Below are 12,774 nucleotides of genomic sequence, written 5' to 3' on the forward strand. Positions count from 1 at the left end.
TAAAGATTAACTACAGCTTAAAAGTATAGTCAGACAGTAAGGCAATCAAAGCTACAATCGACTTAAGGCAGCTACGGAAACAAAATGTCACTACCAGAAGAGCAAACGGACAACCCCACACACGTACCATGCGAATCCAGCTCACCAGAAGAAGAAACAGGCAACCCTACAAACGCACTATGCAAATCTAGCTCACGTGAGAGAAAATTAACAGAGAAAGGCCTAGAGATGCAAAACCAGGATATCAGAAAACGTGAAAAATCATTCAACAAGACTTATGACTCTTGGAAGCTCGTAGCAAGGGAAACTAGAACAAAACTAAAATCCCTCTGCTCAGCAGAAGACCTCAATAAACTGCAGCAAAACATTGAAGCAAAGCACGACGCTGTAAGTTCACAGTATGAACCTATCCTGCGTAACAGTAACACCACACCTGACATTGTCTACAAAATGGACGCCTGTGTTACACTAACAAAGGAGGTATGTAACCTCATAAGTGACCGTCTAAAGACTGTTCATGAGGAATATAATAACCATCTTGAGAAAGAAAGAGTAAGAGAGGTGTTAAGCAAGAACGAATATGGGTCTGTTTTTGGCGACAGCATTACGGAAACTGCAAGCTCTATAGAGTTGTCAGAGCAATTGAGCCATCACTCTGGCTCATCCTGTACCCGTAGAAGTAGAGTAGATGCAGAAGCAGAGCTTGCTGCCAAGCTGGAGCAATCAAAGGCTATGGAAGAAATTCGAGCACAGCAAGCACATCTTCACAAGTTAGAAAGTGAATGGAAACTCAAAGAGGCAAAAATGTTGTCAGAAATTAAACTAAAAGAGGTGGAAATGCACCAACAGTTGGAACAAGAAAGAGCAAAACTACAGCAGTTACAAGCAGACAAAGAAGTTGCTATAGCAACAGCTCGCGTGAAGGCGTACAACAGCCTTGAAGGATTTGAGAACCACAACGGGGAGATTGACAGCAAAATTAGCTCTGCTTGCTACAGAAGGCAAATGGAACCTCAACTGAATCCAAACGCCGCATCATTCCAACCTCACCAAGCAATTCCAGAAATGACAATGACCCAGGAGTCTGTCAGCTTAGCACAAGCAATCGCTAGCTCATTAAGTATGAATCGCTTGCCAGTCCCTGAGCCTGCCACATTCAGTGGGGACCCTTTGCAGTTTACCGATTGGAAGATGTCATTCATGAATCTGATTGACCGAAAACCCCTTCCAGCAAGCGAGAAGATGTTTTATCTGAAAAATTATCTTGCAGGCGAAGCACGCAAAGCGGTAGAAGGTTTCTTTTACCAAGATTCAGAAAATGCATACAAGGGAGCATGGAAGGTTTTAGATGACAGATATGGGAACCCATTCATTATACAGAAAGCATTTCGTGATAAACTCATGAGATGGCCAAAAATCAGCGCAAATGACCCACTAGCACTACGAGAGTTTGCCGATTTCCTCAAAGGATGCTCTGAAGCAATCACATACATCAAAGGACTAGCTATCCTAAATGATTGTGAAGAAAATCACAAATTGCTCAAAAAACTGCCAGAATGGATCGTGCGCAAGTGGAGTCGAATTGTTGTAGATGAACTTGACGAATCTGGCACCTATCCAAATCTTGCATGCTTCACAGACTTCCTGAGTAGAGAAGCATGGATAGCTTGCAACCCGATAGCTTCTCCACTGTTGATGAATTTCAAACCCGTAGATGATCGAATCCCAAAGAGAGCCAAAGTCTTCAACACAAACATGCAACCAAAGAGTTCCGCTCAAGAGAAACAAGACACAAACATTAGTAAACCAAAATCACCTTGTTCTGTTTGTAAAAATGAAACTCATGGAATCTCAAAGTGTCCCATCTTCGCAGCTAAGAGTGTTGAAGATAAAAAGGCATTCATCCATGAAAACCGGCTTTGCTTTGGATGTTTAAGAAAAGGTCATATCACCAAAGATTGCAAAAGGCGACACACGTGCAACATTTGTGAACGTCGTCATCCAACCTGCCTGCACGAAAACAGGAAGCAAAACCCTGCAGAAGCAAGAACAAATAGCTCCACTCCCACGGAAGAACCTGCAAGCCAGGAAACACACAAGGTCATGTCTCATACATCAACACAACGTGTTTCAGCCACCTCAAGTATTGTCCCAGTCTTTGTGTCTTCTGTACAAGAACCACAGAGAGAAATACTCACCTATGCATTGCTAGACGCACAAAGTGACTCAACATTTGTCTTGGAGGACATACTTGATAAGCTGAATGTGGATGTCCAACCAGTAAGACTGAAACTCAGTACCATGACAGCTATTGACACAGTCATCTCGAGTAAGAGTGTTCATGGTTTACAAGTTAGAGGACTCCACTCTGAAAGTTGTATCCAACTACAACAGGCTTATAGCCGCGACTTTATCCCAGTGGACAAGTCGTACATCCCAACGAAGGAAACAGCATTACTGTGGCCTCATCTCAGAAGCTTGGCGGAAAGGTTGCCGCCTCTCCAAGATTGTGATGTAGGGCTCCTGATTGGATATGACTGTCCATCTGCGCTGGCTCCTCTTGAAATCATCATAGGTGACAAGCATGAACCCTTCACACAAAGGTCAGAACTAGGATGGAGTATAATTGGCTCATCAAACCCCCACCTAGACAGACAAGGAAACCAGAGCTTTGTGCATCGGCTCACAGTAAAAGAGTTGCCTGTTCCATCAGCGACAGATGTTATAAAAGCCCTGGAATCAGATTTTGCTGAGAGAACCTATGAGAACAAATATGTGTCCCAAGAAGATGTCCATTTCATACAGTTCCTCAGTAATCACATCACACAAAGGGAAGACGGACATTACGAAATGCCTCTCCCTTTCAAAGGCAACAGCCCACCCAACCTGCCAAACAACAAGAGGTTAGCCACAGTGCGTCTACAGTGTCTCAAGAAAAAACTAAAGGCTAACAAACAATACTACAATCAGTACCGAACATTCATGGAAGAAACCATCAACAGGGGTGATGCAGAGCCTGCTCCTACAGCATCTCAGGGGCAGACCGAGTGGTACCTGCCACATCATGGAATCTATCACCCCAGGAAGCCGGACAAGCTAAGAGTTGTTTTTGATTGTTCGGCCAAATCTCATGGTGTCTCTCTTAATGATACCCTATTAACTGGACCTGATCTCATCAACCCTCTGGTTGGGGTGCTTTGCAGATTTCGGAAAGAAGCCGTGGCCGTAATCTGTGACATTGAAAGAATGTTCTATCAATTCGCTGTCACCCCTGAAACCAGAAACTATCTGAAATTCCTCTGGTGGAAAGAAGGTGATTTGGAGAAAGAACCTCAGGAGTACAGAATGGCAGTTCATCTGTTTGGAGCTGCATCATCTCCAGGATGCGCCAATTTTGGTTTAAAGCATCTTGCACGACAACATCAAACCGATTATCCTCTAGCATCAGCCTTTGTGGAGAAAAACTTCTACGTTGATGATGGATTAGCCAGCGTTTCATCAGTTGAGGAAGCCAAAGAACTGATCACTCAGTCACAAGAGTTGTGCAGAAAAGGAGGCCTGCGCCTTCACAAATTCAACTCAAATGAAGAAGCTGCTCTCTCCAACTTAGACCCTTCTGAAAGGGCAGCAACCATTGAACCTCGTGGGTTTGACCCATCCGCTTCAGAACGCGCTCTTGGCATTCAATGGTCGATAAAGGATGACACCTTCAGCTTCAACATCAGCCTGAAAGATCAGTCTTCGACCCGCCGTGGTTGTTTGTCTGTCATTGCCTCACTCTACGATCCACTTGGATTTATCGCTCCATTCAGCCTAAGTGGAAAACATATCCTACAAGAGCTTTGTCACAGAGGCATTGGATGGGATGACCCACTCCCAGAAGATGTGAAGCCACGGTGGGAGAAATGGATAAATGGTCTTTTCAAGTTGAATGAGGTCTCGATTCCAAGATGTTACCACCCACATGACTTCCAAAACATTGTCAGAGTAGAGCTACACCATTTTTCGGACGCCAGCTGCGTAGGATATGGTGCATGTTCTTACCTGAGATATAAAAATGACAAGGACAAGGTTCATTGCAGCCTTGTGATGGGAAAAGCAAGGGTGGCACCCTCAAAGGTCACAAGTATCCCGAGGCTTGAATTCGCAGCGGCGGTGGTTTCTGCAAAAGTAAGCGTCCTGTTAAAGGCTGAGCTTGACATGAAAATTGATGATGAGTTCTTCTGGACCGATTCCCAAGTGGTCCTTGGTTACATCAACAATGACGCTCGCAGGTTCCACATATTTGTTGCAAACCGTGTTCAACTCATTAGAGACAACAGCAATCCCAATCAATGGTATTATGTGGACACCTCAGAAAACCCAGCGGATCATGCATCCCGAGGGCTCCATGTTTCAGACATCCACTCTACAAACTGGCTGCGAGGACCAAAGTTTCTCTGGGAACGCGAGTTACGTCTAACACCCAGCACTCCAGCTGAGTTACTTGTTGGTGATCCCGAAGTCAAGACAATTCAGGTGCTTGCAACTGACGTCAGTACCTTCAATGATATTCTCGATCATGTGAATCAGTTTTCATCTTGGACGAAACTCATAAAGGTGGTTGCAAGAATCAAAAGACTGAGGTCTCAAAAAAGGCATATTGAACATGCAACTATCGAGAAGCGTGAAAAGGCTGCTGAAGCAGTGATAAAGATCGTACAGCAGCACGCCTTCCCTCATGAAATAAAAACGCTTCAAGCCAAAAGGGACCTTCCAAACTCAAGCTCTCTCTTCAGTCTTGACCCCATCTGATCTGATGGATTCTTGCGTGTTGGTGGGAGATTAAAGTGGTCGTCTCTTTGCCACAAAGTGAAGCACCCACTCATCTTACCAAGCAACAGTCACATAACCAAGCTGATTGTGTCCCACTACCATGCTAAGACATGCCATCAAGGTCGAAGCCAGACACAAATGGAGCTTAGAGCAAATGGATTCTGGGTCATTGGTGGGAGCAAGCTGGTGGCCAAAACGATACACACCTGTGTAAGCCATGAGGAAACTCGACGACCTACAGAGAGCCAGCGAATGGCTGAACTCCCTAAAGAACGTCTTGAAGCCTCAGCACCCTTCACATTTAGCGGCATGGACTGCTTTGGCCCGTTCATCGTAAAGACAGCACGCAAAGAACACAAAAGATATGGTCTGATTTTCACGTGTTTGTACTCAAGAGCTGTCCATATTGAGATGCTTGAAGATTTGTCAACAGACTCTTTCATCAATGCATTGAGATGCTTCATCAGCCTTAGAGGAGCTGTCCAACAATTACACTGCGACCAAGGTTCCAACTTTGTTGGTGCCAGGAACGAATTCAAGGAAGCACTTAAGCAATGCGACACCAAGCAATTGGAGACCTTCTTATCTGAAAAACAGTGCGAATTTGTCTTCAATGCCCCTTCCGCAAGCCATGCAGGAGGTGTCTGGGAAAGGCAAATAAGAACGGTTAGGAATGTGTTGAATGCTACCTTCGCACAATGCCCAGGTCGACTTGATGATGCCTCTCTCAGAACGCTGCTATATGAAGCCATGGCTATTGTCAACAGTCGCCCATTATCAGTTGATGGAATTAATGATCCTCATGCACTGGAACCTTTAACGCCAAATCATCTCATCATGATGAAAACAAAGGTCGCTCTTCCACCCCCCGGAGTGTTCGTGAAAGAAGATTTGTATGCTACAAAAAGATGGAGAAGAGTCCAATATCTTATTGAACAGTTCTGGGGCCGCTGGAAAAGAGAGTATCTGCTCAACATTTCAACAAGGCAAAAATGGCACTTACCTCGGCGTAACCTCAAGGTCAATGATATCGTTGTTATCAAGGACGACAACCTCTCACGAAACCATTGGCGACTAGGTCGAGTTGTGGAGACCTTTCAAGACCATGATGGCTTAGTCCGTCGAGTTAAAGTACGAGTTGGGGAGAGAAAGCCTCAAAGAAAGCAAGATGCCCCTTCTAAACCTTCAGTTATTGAGAGACCAATCCAAAAACTAGTACTACTCCTTGAGAATTAAATAAAACAAAATATGTTAAGACAATAATAGTCATGTTTATACACTACCTCAATGCATGAAGTGCACTTACCTGTATAACTCTGATAGTTCAATTCAGTCATCCATTTATTAGTATAAGAAAATTCTGTACAATTCACTTGCTTTGTGAATTTGTTCGTTCATTGTATCAGGATTTGGTGGGAGTGTAAATGCCGGCAAAGCCACTTTACTTTGCACTTTTATTTTGAAGAGTACCTTAGCACTTCCTCTTTTATTGTGTCAGACTTCCTGTTCTGTTCTCAGTGAAACGACACAAACACGTTGCTTCAGAGTGAGTAAAAACGTTTATTTTTTGAAAATACTCATGCAAAACTATGTTTTCTATTTACCTGTCACATGCTATAACTTTGAAAGTTTACTCAGTGTGGTTGAATTCGTTTTATTGTGTATGCATGTCATTTGTTTGTGGTGTGGAAAGACTGGCAAAGAGATGTGCATGGAGGAGGTTGGCTAGCTGGTTCAGCATGATTAGCACCCTTGGAAGCAGAAAGAGGTTGGTTTAATGATTGCGAATGATTGTTTATGTATTTAAGAGACAGAAAGGTTGTTGTTAATTCATTTTATTAAATGCTGTAACATAAATTGTTTAAAAGCGATTGATTTATGTCAATGTCATGATTTGAGTTATCAAAATAGTTTTCTATATAGTAAAATGTGAACATTTCTGCACTTTCTACTTGAATGTTATAATGGTATTTGTTTGTGCATCGTTATAGTTTTCACGGTGCCATATTGTCGGTGGTAAAAGAGGAGAGAATAAAGTTGCATCAGTCGAAGCTCTCTGCGTCACGTGTGGTAATTCCAAGTGGGCAGCTACAACACCCACACATGGAACGTGGAAAACTGTGAGGGAATGCAACACCTGCAATGAACACAACCCAAAGCAGCTGTACCAGTGTTCAAAAAGGGAAGTTTCCAACACTGAAGGCTCCTTTTAAGGGCATCAAAATGGATTCTACAGACATGAGGAGCTGACAAAAGACAACAAAGAACATTCTTGTGACGGTGGAAATAAGAAGAAGCAACACCCTGCAGAGAAAAGACATAAACCCAGTCATAAAATGGCTGAGAAATGAACTGGTACCAAGATATGAAGTACCAAGAACCATCAGATCAGACAACAGATTCCACTGAAATGACAAACATCTGACAGAAGTGGATAAAACTTTTGACATCACTCATCGCTTCAGCATCTTACCATTCAGCATTGCGGGCCATTGTAGAGAAGCTAATTAAATTTTATAGAGGAAACTAGCCAAAAGCAGAGCAATATTTTTGTATAACAAAGGGTATGGTAGATTTGTCATGTCCAAAATAGAGTTATGTAATAACAAACACTGGTCCACGTGACTAAGGTTTTTCCCCTTAAAATAGTCAATAATTAAAAAGTAGAATACAACCAGCAGGGGCATATGCTAGGATGTGGTACTGCAACAGAACAAAAGCAAAATAAAGAAAGAAAACCCATTGTGTTTAACTTTGATAAATTCAAATTATAATGTACCATTACACTCAGAGGATCAATATGAAATTAAAATGGTAAATGGTAAATGGCCTGTATTTATATAGCGCTTTTCTAGTCCCTAAGGACCCCAAAGCGCTTTACATATCCAGTCATTCACCCATTCACACACTGGTGATGGCAAGCTACATTGTAGCCACAGCCACCCTGGGGCGCACTGACAGAGGCGAGGCTGCCGGACACTGGCGCCACCGGGCCCTCTGACCACCACCAGTAGGCAACGGGTGAAGTGTCTTGCCCAAGGACACAACGACCAAGACTGTCCAAGTTGGGGCTCGAACCTGCAACCTTCCGATTACAAGGCGAACTCCCAACTCTTGAGCCACGATGTGTGTAAATTTTGTATGAAACACATGACTGATAACTGTTCTGTCCTGAGCTCTTGTTTCCTATAGCACCCAACTTGACCACACCACCAGTTTTCACGCCAAAGGAAGGTAATTGCACATGTCTGATGGAGGAATCTCACCAAAAGTGGGAAAGGTAAGCCCCGATGGGGGTGACAACACCATAAATGTCACTTATGGTCAAATTCCTAAAATTTTGACACCAGGGACAGAGTTTTTAGAAACTGTTAAATTTCCTGCCCAGTACCTGGTCAGGTATTTGCACAGATGTCCACTTGGGACAGCTAGTAACAGATATAGGTCATAGGCAAAATACAGTTGTCCAGAAAGTTGAAATAGACTTTGACAATTTTAATCCTACACAAAATTCTCCAAAATTTATAGACAGAGAGGAGTTCTAGATAAATATAATTTAGCAAACCCTATAGCTATTGGGGGTTTGAATCTATAGTATTTCAAAATAACACCCGATAAAATGATTGACCATGTTGATTATGTTCATTACAATGTGCAGAGACTGGCTAACCTAACCAGGGAATGCAATAACAGGACTATCAGTACAGTCGACGTTAAAGTCACTTGTGACAGTCCAGAATAGGATGGCGTTGGATATGCTCTTGGCGAAAAAAGGATTGGTGTGATCAAGGTGTGGTTTGGCCTGTTGTACGTATATTTCAAAAATGATTCAGCTCCGGATGGGTCAGTTACCAGGGCATGGAAGGACTACAGACATTATCAAATGAGGTGAAGGAATTTTCTGGGATTGAAAATCCTCTGGGTGAGTGGTTGACTGAAATATTCAGAAAATAAAAAAAACTATTATTTTATCATTGATGGTGTAATTGGCCACATTCACAGCTATATTGACTTGTTGTGGATGTTGTCTATCCCATGTTTGAGGACTCTAATTAACAGATTGAAAACAGCGGCACTAATGAAAGAACATGCAGTGCCACCCTATCAGATGCCAGTGTCGGTTGGGGTCAGTGATGAAACAGGTGAGCTGGATTCATGACTGAACCAAGACATAAATTGCCCCTAGGTGCTTAGAGGTAGGAAAAGCTAAATGTATATTGCTATTTTCGTGCTAAAGGCTTTAATGATCAAAAGAAACTGAATCATGTTTAGAAGATAAAATGCCTGTGTTCGTTTAGTGTGTTCTCATGAGGAAGCATGCTGACGGTCTGGAAGACCCAGTATCTGACCAACTGAATGGGGACGACAGCTGATTTAGCACTGACATCACCAAAAGATGCCACCCCAGTGAAGAGGGAAAAGCTGAAAGGCTGAGTATCACACTGGAAGGGAACCTGTGGGATAGCAGGCTGAACGAAACACATGCTCTTTTGTTCACACGTTAAAAACGTGTGAAAGGAGGGACTGTTAGGGTTGAAAATTTATAATTATTCTACTAAATAAAGTTGTTTCATATACACATGGCAAATGTGCTCATATGAGGTCAAAAGCTTTGTTCGGCGTGACTGTCCAGACTGATATAATGTAAGAATGACGTAGAGTGGAGAGGGTTGATTGCAAACACGCTTACACACAGATAATGGTTAGAGAGTCCTGAACACAATATTCTGAACCAGAACTTATCACCAGAAGAACAATGGATAATAACATTAGACTATCAAGGCTAGGCAGAGAGGTGTTTGCCTTTTCTGTCTCTTACAGAGGAGGGAGCAGATACCAGATGAGGTCACGGAGGTACGAGAATGATTCGCAGCAGACAGCAAGACTGCCACGTCCGTGCGGGAGCCAGATAACCATAATAATCGATGTTATTGTCGTAGTATAAAACCTGTACCGCCTGATTCAGTGTCATCCTTTTTGTGAACCAGATGCTTGATTTCACACAGAGGTCCACAGCGCTGTGTAAACTTGTAATTTCAAATGCCAAAGCAAATTCAATCTTTTTAAATGACAGACCTTTTGTCACGGTTCTGGGTCATTTTGACCCAGCATTTTCTGTTTCTTATGTTTTGATGTTTTTCTGTACTATGATTTATGTCTGATTCTTTAGCTATCCTGTTTTGATGATTATTATAAATCGATATTTCAGTTTGGTTCTGATCATGAGTTTAGTTTGATGTTAATTCTTCTTTAAGTGTCTGTCGTCCCTGGGTTCCATGTGTTATATTCTTTCAGTCTGCCTCTCAGTGTCAAGTCTGCGTCTTTGTGATTTGTTTTGTGTTTTATTTTGATAGTCCCAGTCTGATATCAGTGTGTTCAGTTTTACTTCTCCCCTGTCTCGTTAGTCTAATTTCTCCCAGCTGTGTCTCCCTCCAGTTTCCCATTCCCTGATTACTCCCCAGTGTATATAAGCCCTGTTTCCTTTGCTCTCTGTCACGTCGTTAACGTCTGTTCACCCTCATTCTCTCTGTGTGTTCCATTTGCTCGCTTGCCTGCCTGTTAGTTTATTTGTTTTCCCAGTTCAGTTAGTTTTCTGTTCTTCTTATTTTCCTGTATTAAACCGAGTATCTTAAGTTCACCTCTGCCTCCGCGAGTCCTGCGTTTGGGTCCAATCCTGCCTGCCTGCACAGCACGCAGCCATGACACCTTTCTCCTGAAATTCCTTCTGAAAAATTTTGAACATGACAACACTCAGAGTGAAATTTACACATGCTTCAGTTTTGCATGAGTCAGCCATATATCCAAGAGCGAGATGCTGCAACTAATGACAAGACCTTTGACTGACGGTTCAAACAGCGACCTGGAACTCCTCCCTGAAAGTCAATGAAATCATTTCAAAATACAGGTGGCCCTACCTTTTACCAATAAGCAAAAAACAAAAACAAGGAGCAAGAGTCTAAAACAAACCAAAACAAAGCCCATGAAAGGTTCAGGAAAACAGGAAACAGTTCTGAAAGGTTCAGGGGCCAGCCCGGAGGTCGACAACACAAAATGGTGGCTGACTGGACTCACCAGAGCCGTCAGCAGACCTGAGGAGGTGCTGAAGCGATTCTTCGCTTCAGCAGACCTGAGGAGGTGCTGAAGCGATTCTTCGGACCCTCTAGCGGAGACTGAAGGCTGAACTGGCCCCTCAGACCCTCCAGCGTGGACAGACGAAGGCTGGAGCGGTTCTCCGGGACCCCCAGCAGGAACAGACGACTAGACGGGCCCCTCGGCCCCTCCAGAGGAAACAGAAAATGGCTGGGCTACAGGCAGAGCTAATGGTTGAGCTGCGGGCAGTGTAGATAACTGAGCAGGTGGCAGAGCAGATGAAAAAAGTCTTTTAAATCCAGAGAGAATAAAACAATTGGCTCCGAAATTAATGCAGTCTGGGACTGCGATTCCACAGAACACGTCACAGACTCAGCATTAGCAGGAACAGGAAAAGTGCTCTTGTGAATCACTATTGCGAATTGCTCAGTAATCCCGGAAAAGGGCTGAGGAGAGAAGTGGCGGTGGCGAGGGCGACGTTTCCTTCTGGAAGTGGGAACTGGGACTGGTGGAGAAATGGAGACCTCCTCCTCATCTTTCGACCACATAGCCACAAGGAAAGAGGCAGACGAACGGACAGGCGAACGAGGTCCTGGCTGGCGTGTGGAGGAAGACAAAGTCTGTGGCAGCGGCGCAGAAACTCTGTCCCACTGTGGTGACCACTGCGTAAGCTGCTTTACGGCGAGCTCAGACCGCTGCTGCGTTGGCGTAGTGAGGAAGAGGGCAAGCTCACATCCCCTGACCTGCCCCCTCCACGCAGCTATGGTGCTGTCCAGATTGGTGTCCAAGGCAAACTGTTGAAGCCAGGGGCTGGTTTTCACCATTGCTTCCACTGTGCTCAGTCCCACAGGCATAGCCCGTAGGCAGTCGGACTGGGATATGCGGTCCAGCAATTTAACCAGCCTTCCCATCTCAGCATCTAACTCCAAAGTGAAAAGGTCTGCGGGGTCCATGTTCTGGTCGCGATCTTCTGTCATGTGAAGGCTGTGTGCAGGCAGGAGTGGTGATATGGAGGACCCAAAGTGCAGACACTCAGAGGCAAAACGTGAACTCAAAACAGCTTTAATGCTGAACTCAAAAAGTAACAAAACTATGAATCTAAAATAAACTGACGCAGACAGACAGAACACACAGCAAGATGACGGTAGATCGCAACACTGACACAGAGAAACACAGGCCTAAAATACACAGAGGGAGCAATCAGGGAATGGGTAACAGGAGGGGGCAAATCAGGCCTAACGACACAGGGGAAGCAAAACCAGATACATTAACATAAGACATGGACCTTTAAAGTAAAACAGGAAACATAACACAGAAACGCGGACTTGACACGGGGATACAGCAGACAGAGGAGACAGCAACTATGGATCACAGACAGAAAACCAAAACACTAAAACTCTAACAAAACCCACACAGAGAACCTAAACTAAGAATAATCCCATAACCCATAAGACAAAGCTAGAATATAATGAAATAAACAAAATCAAAGAACCAAAAACACAAAACACTGGGTCAACAAGCCAGGCACCCTAACAGACTTATGGCCAATATAGTAATTAAAAGAGAGGAAGGCCCTAACATTGGCCAGTGAGAGAGTGGGGGAGGCCAGCTTTGGGGGGCTTTGACACAACACCACCCCGCCCCGGGTGAAGGCAGAGATCAGAGAGAGACTGGAACCACTAGCATGCCATTAGATTCAATTACAGGAAGAGGCCCCTGAATCCCACCCACAGCCAGGATCTGGATAGAACACAAATAAATAATGAAATGAAATAGACTGAAAATTTAACTGAGTAATCAGGAAGTCCTGTGTTTGGGTCCAATTTTCCGTAAATCTGAAATTTGTTTCTTATAACTGTTGCTTCACAC

General features: G+C 43.8%; 1 protein-coding gene across 1 annotated transcript; it reads left to right on the top strand.

Annotated features, from left to right (window-relative positions):
* The first annotated feature begins 5,075 nt into the window (after positions 1-5,075).
* On the top strand, positions 5,076-7,484 carry LOC120434473. Its single transcript, XM_039602626.1, has 2 exons — positions 5,076-6,583; positions 6,807-7,484. Exon 1 carries the CDS (start codon positions 5,125-5,127, stop codon positions 6,049-6,051), a length of 927 nt encoding a protein of 308 aa, XP_039458560.1. The 5' UTR covers positions 5,076-5,124; the 3' UTR covers positions 6,052-6,583; positions 6,807-7,484.
* The last annotated feature ends 5,290 nt before the right edge of the window (positions 7,485-12,774 follow it).

This window comes from Oreochromis aureus, linkage group 18 (assembly GCF_013358895.1).
Source record: "Oreochromis aureus strain Israel breed Guangdong linkage group 18, ZZ_aureus, whole genome shotgun sequence".
Taxonomy (NCBI): domain Eukaryota; kingdom Metazoa; phylum Chordata; class Actinopteri; order Cichliformes; family Cichlidae; genus Oreochromis; species Oreochromis aureus.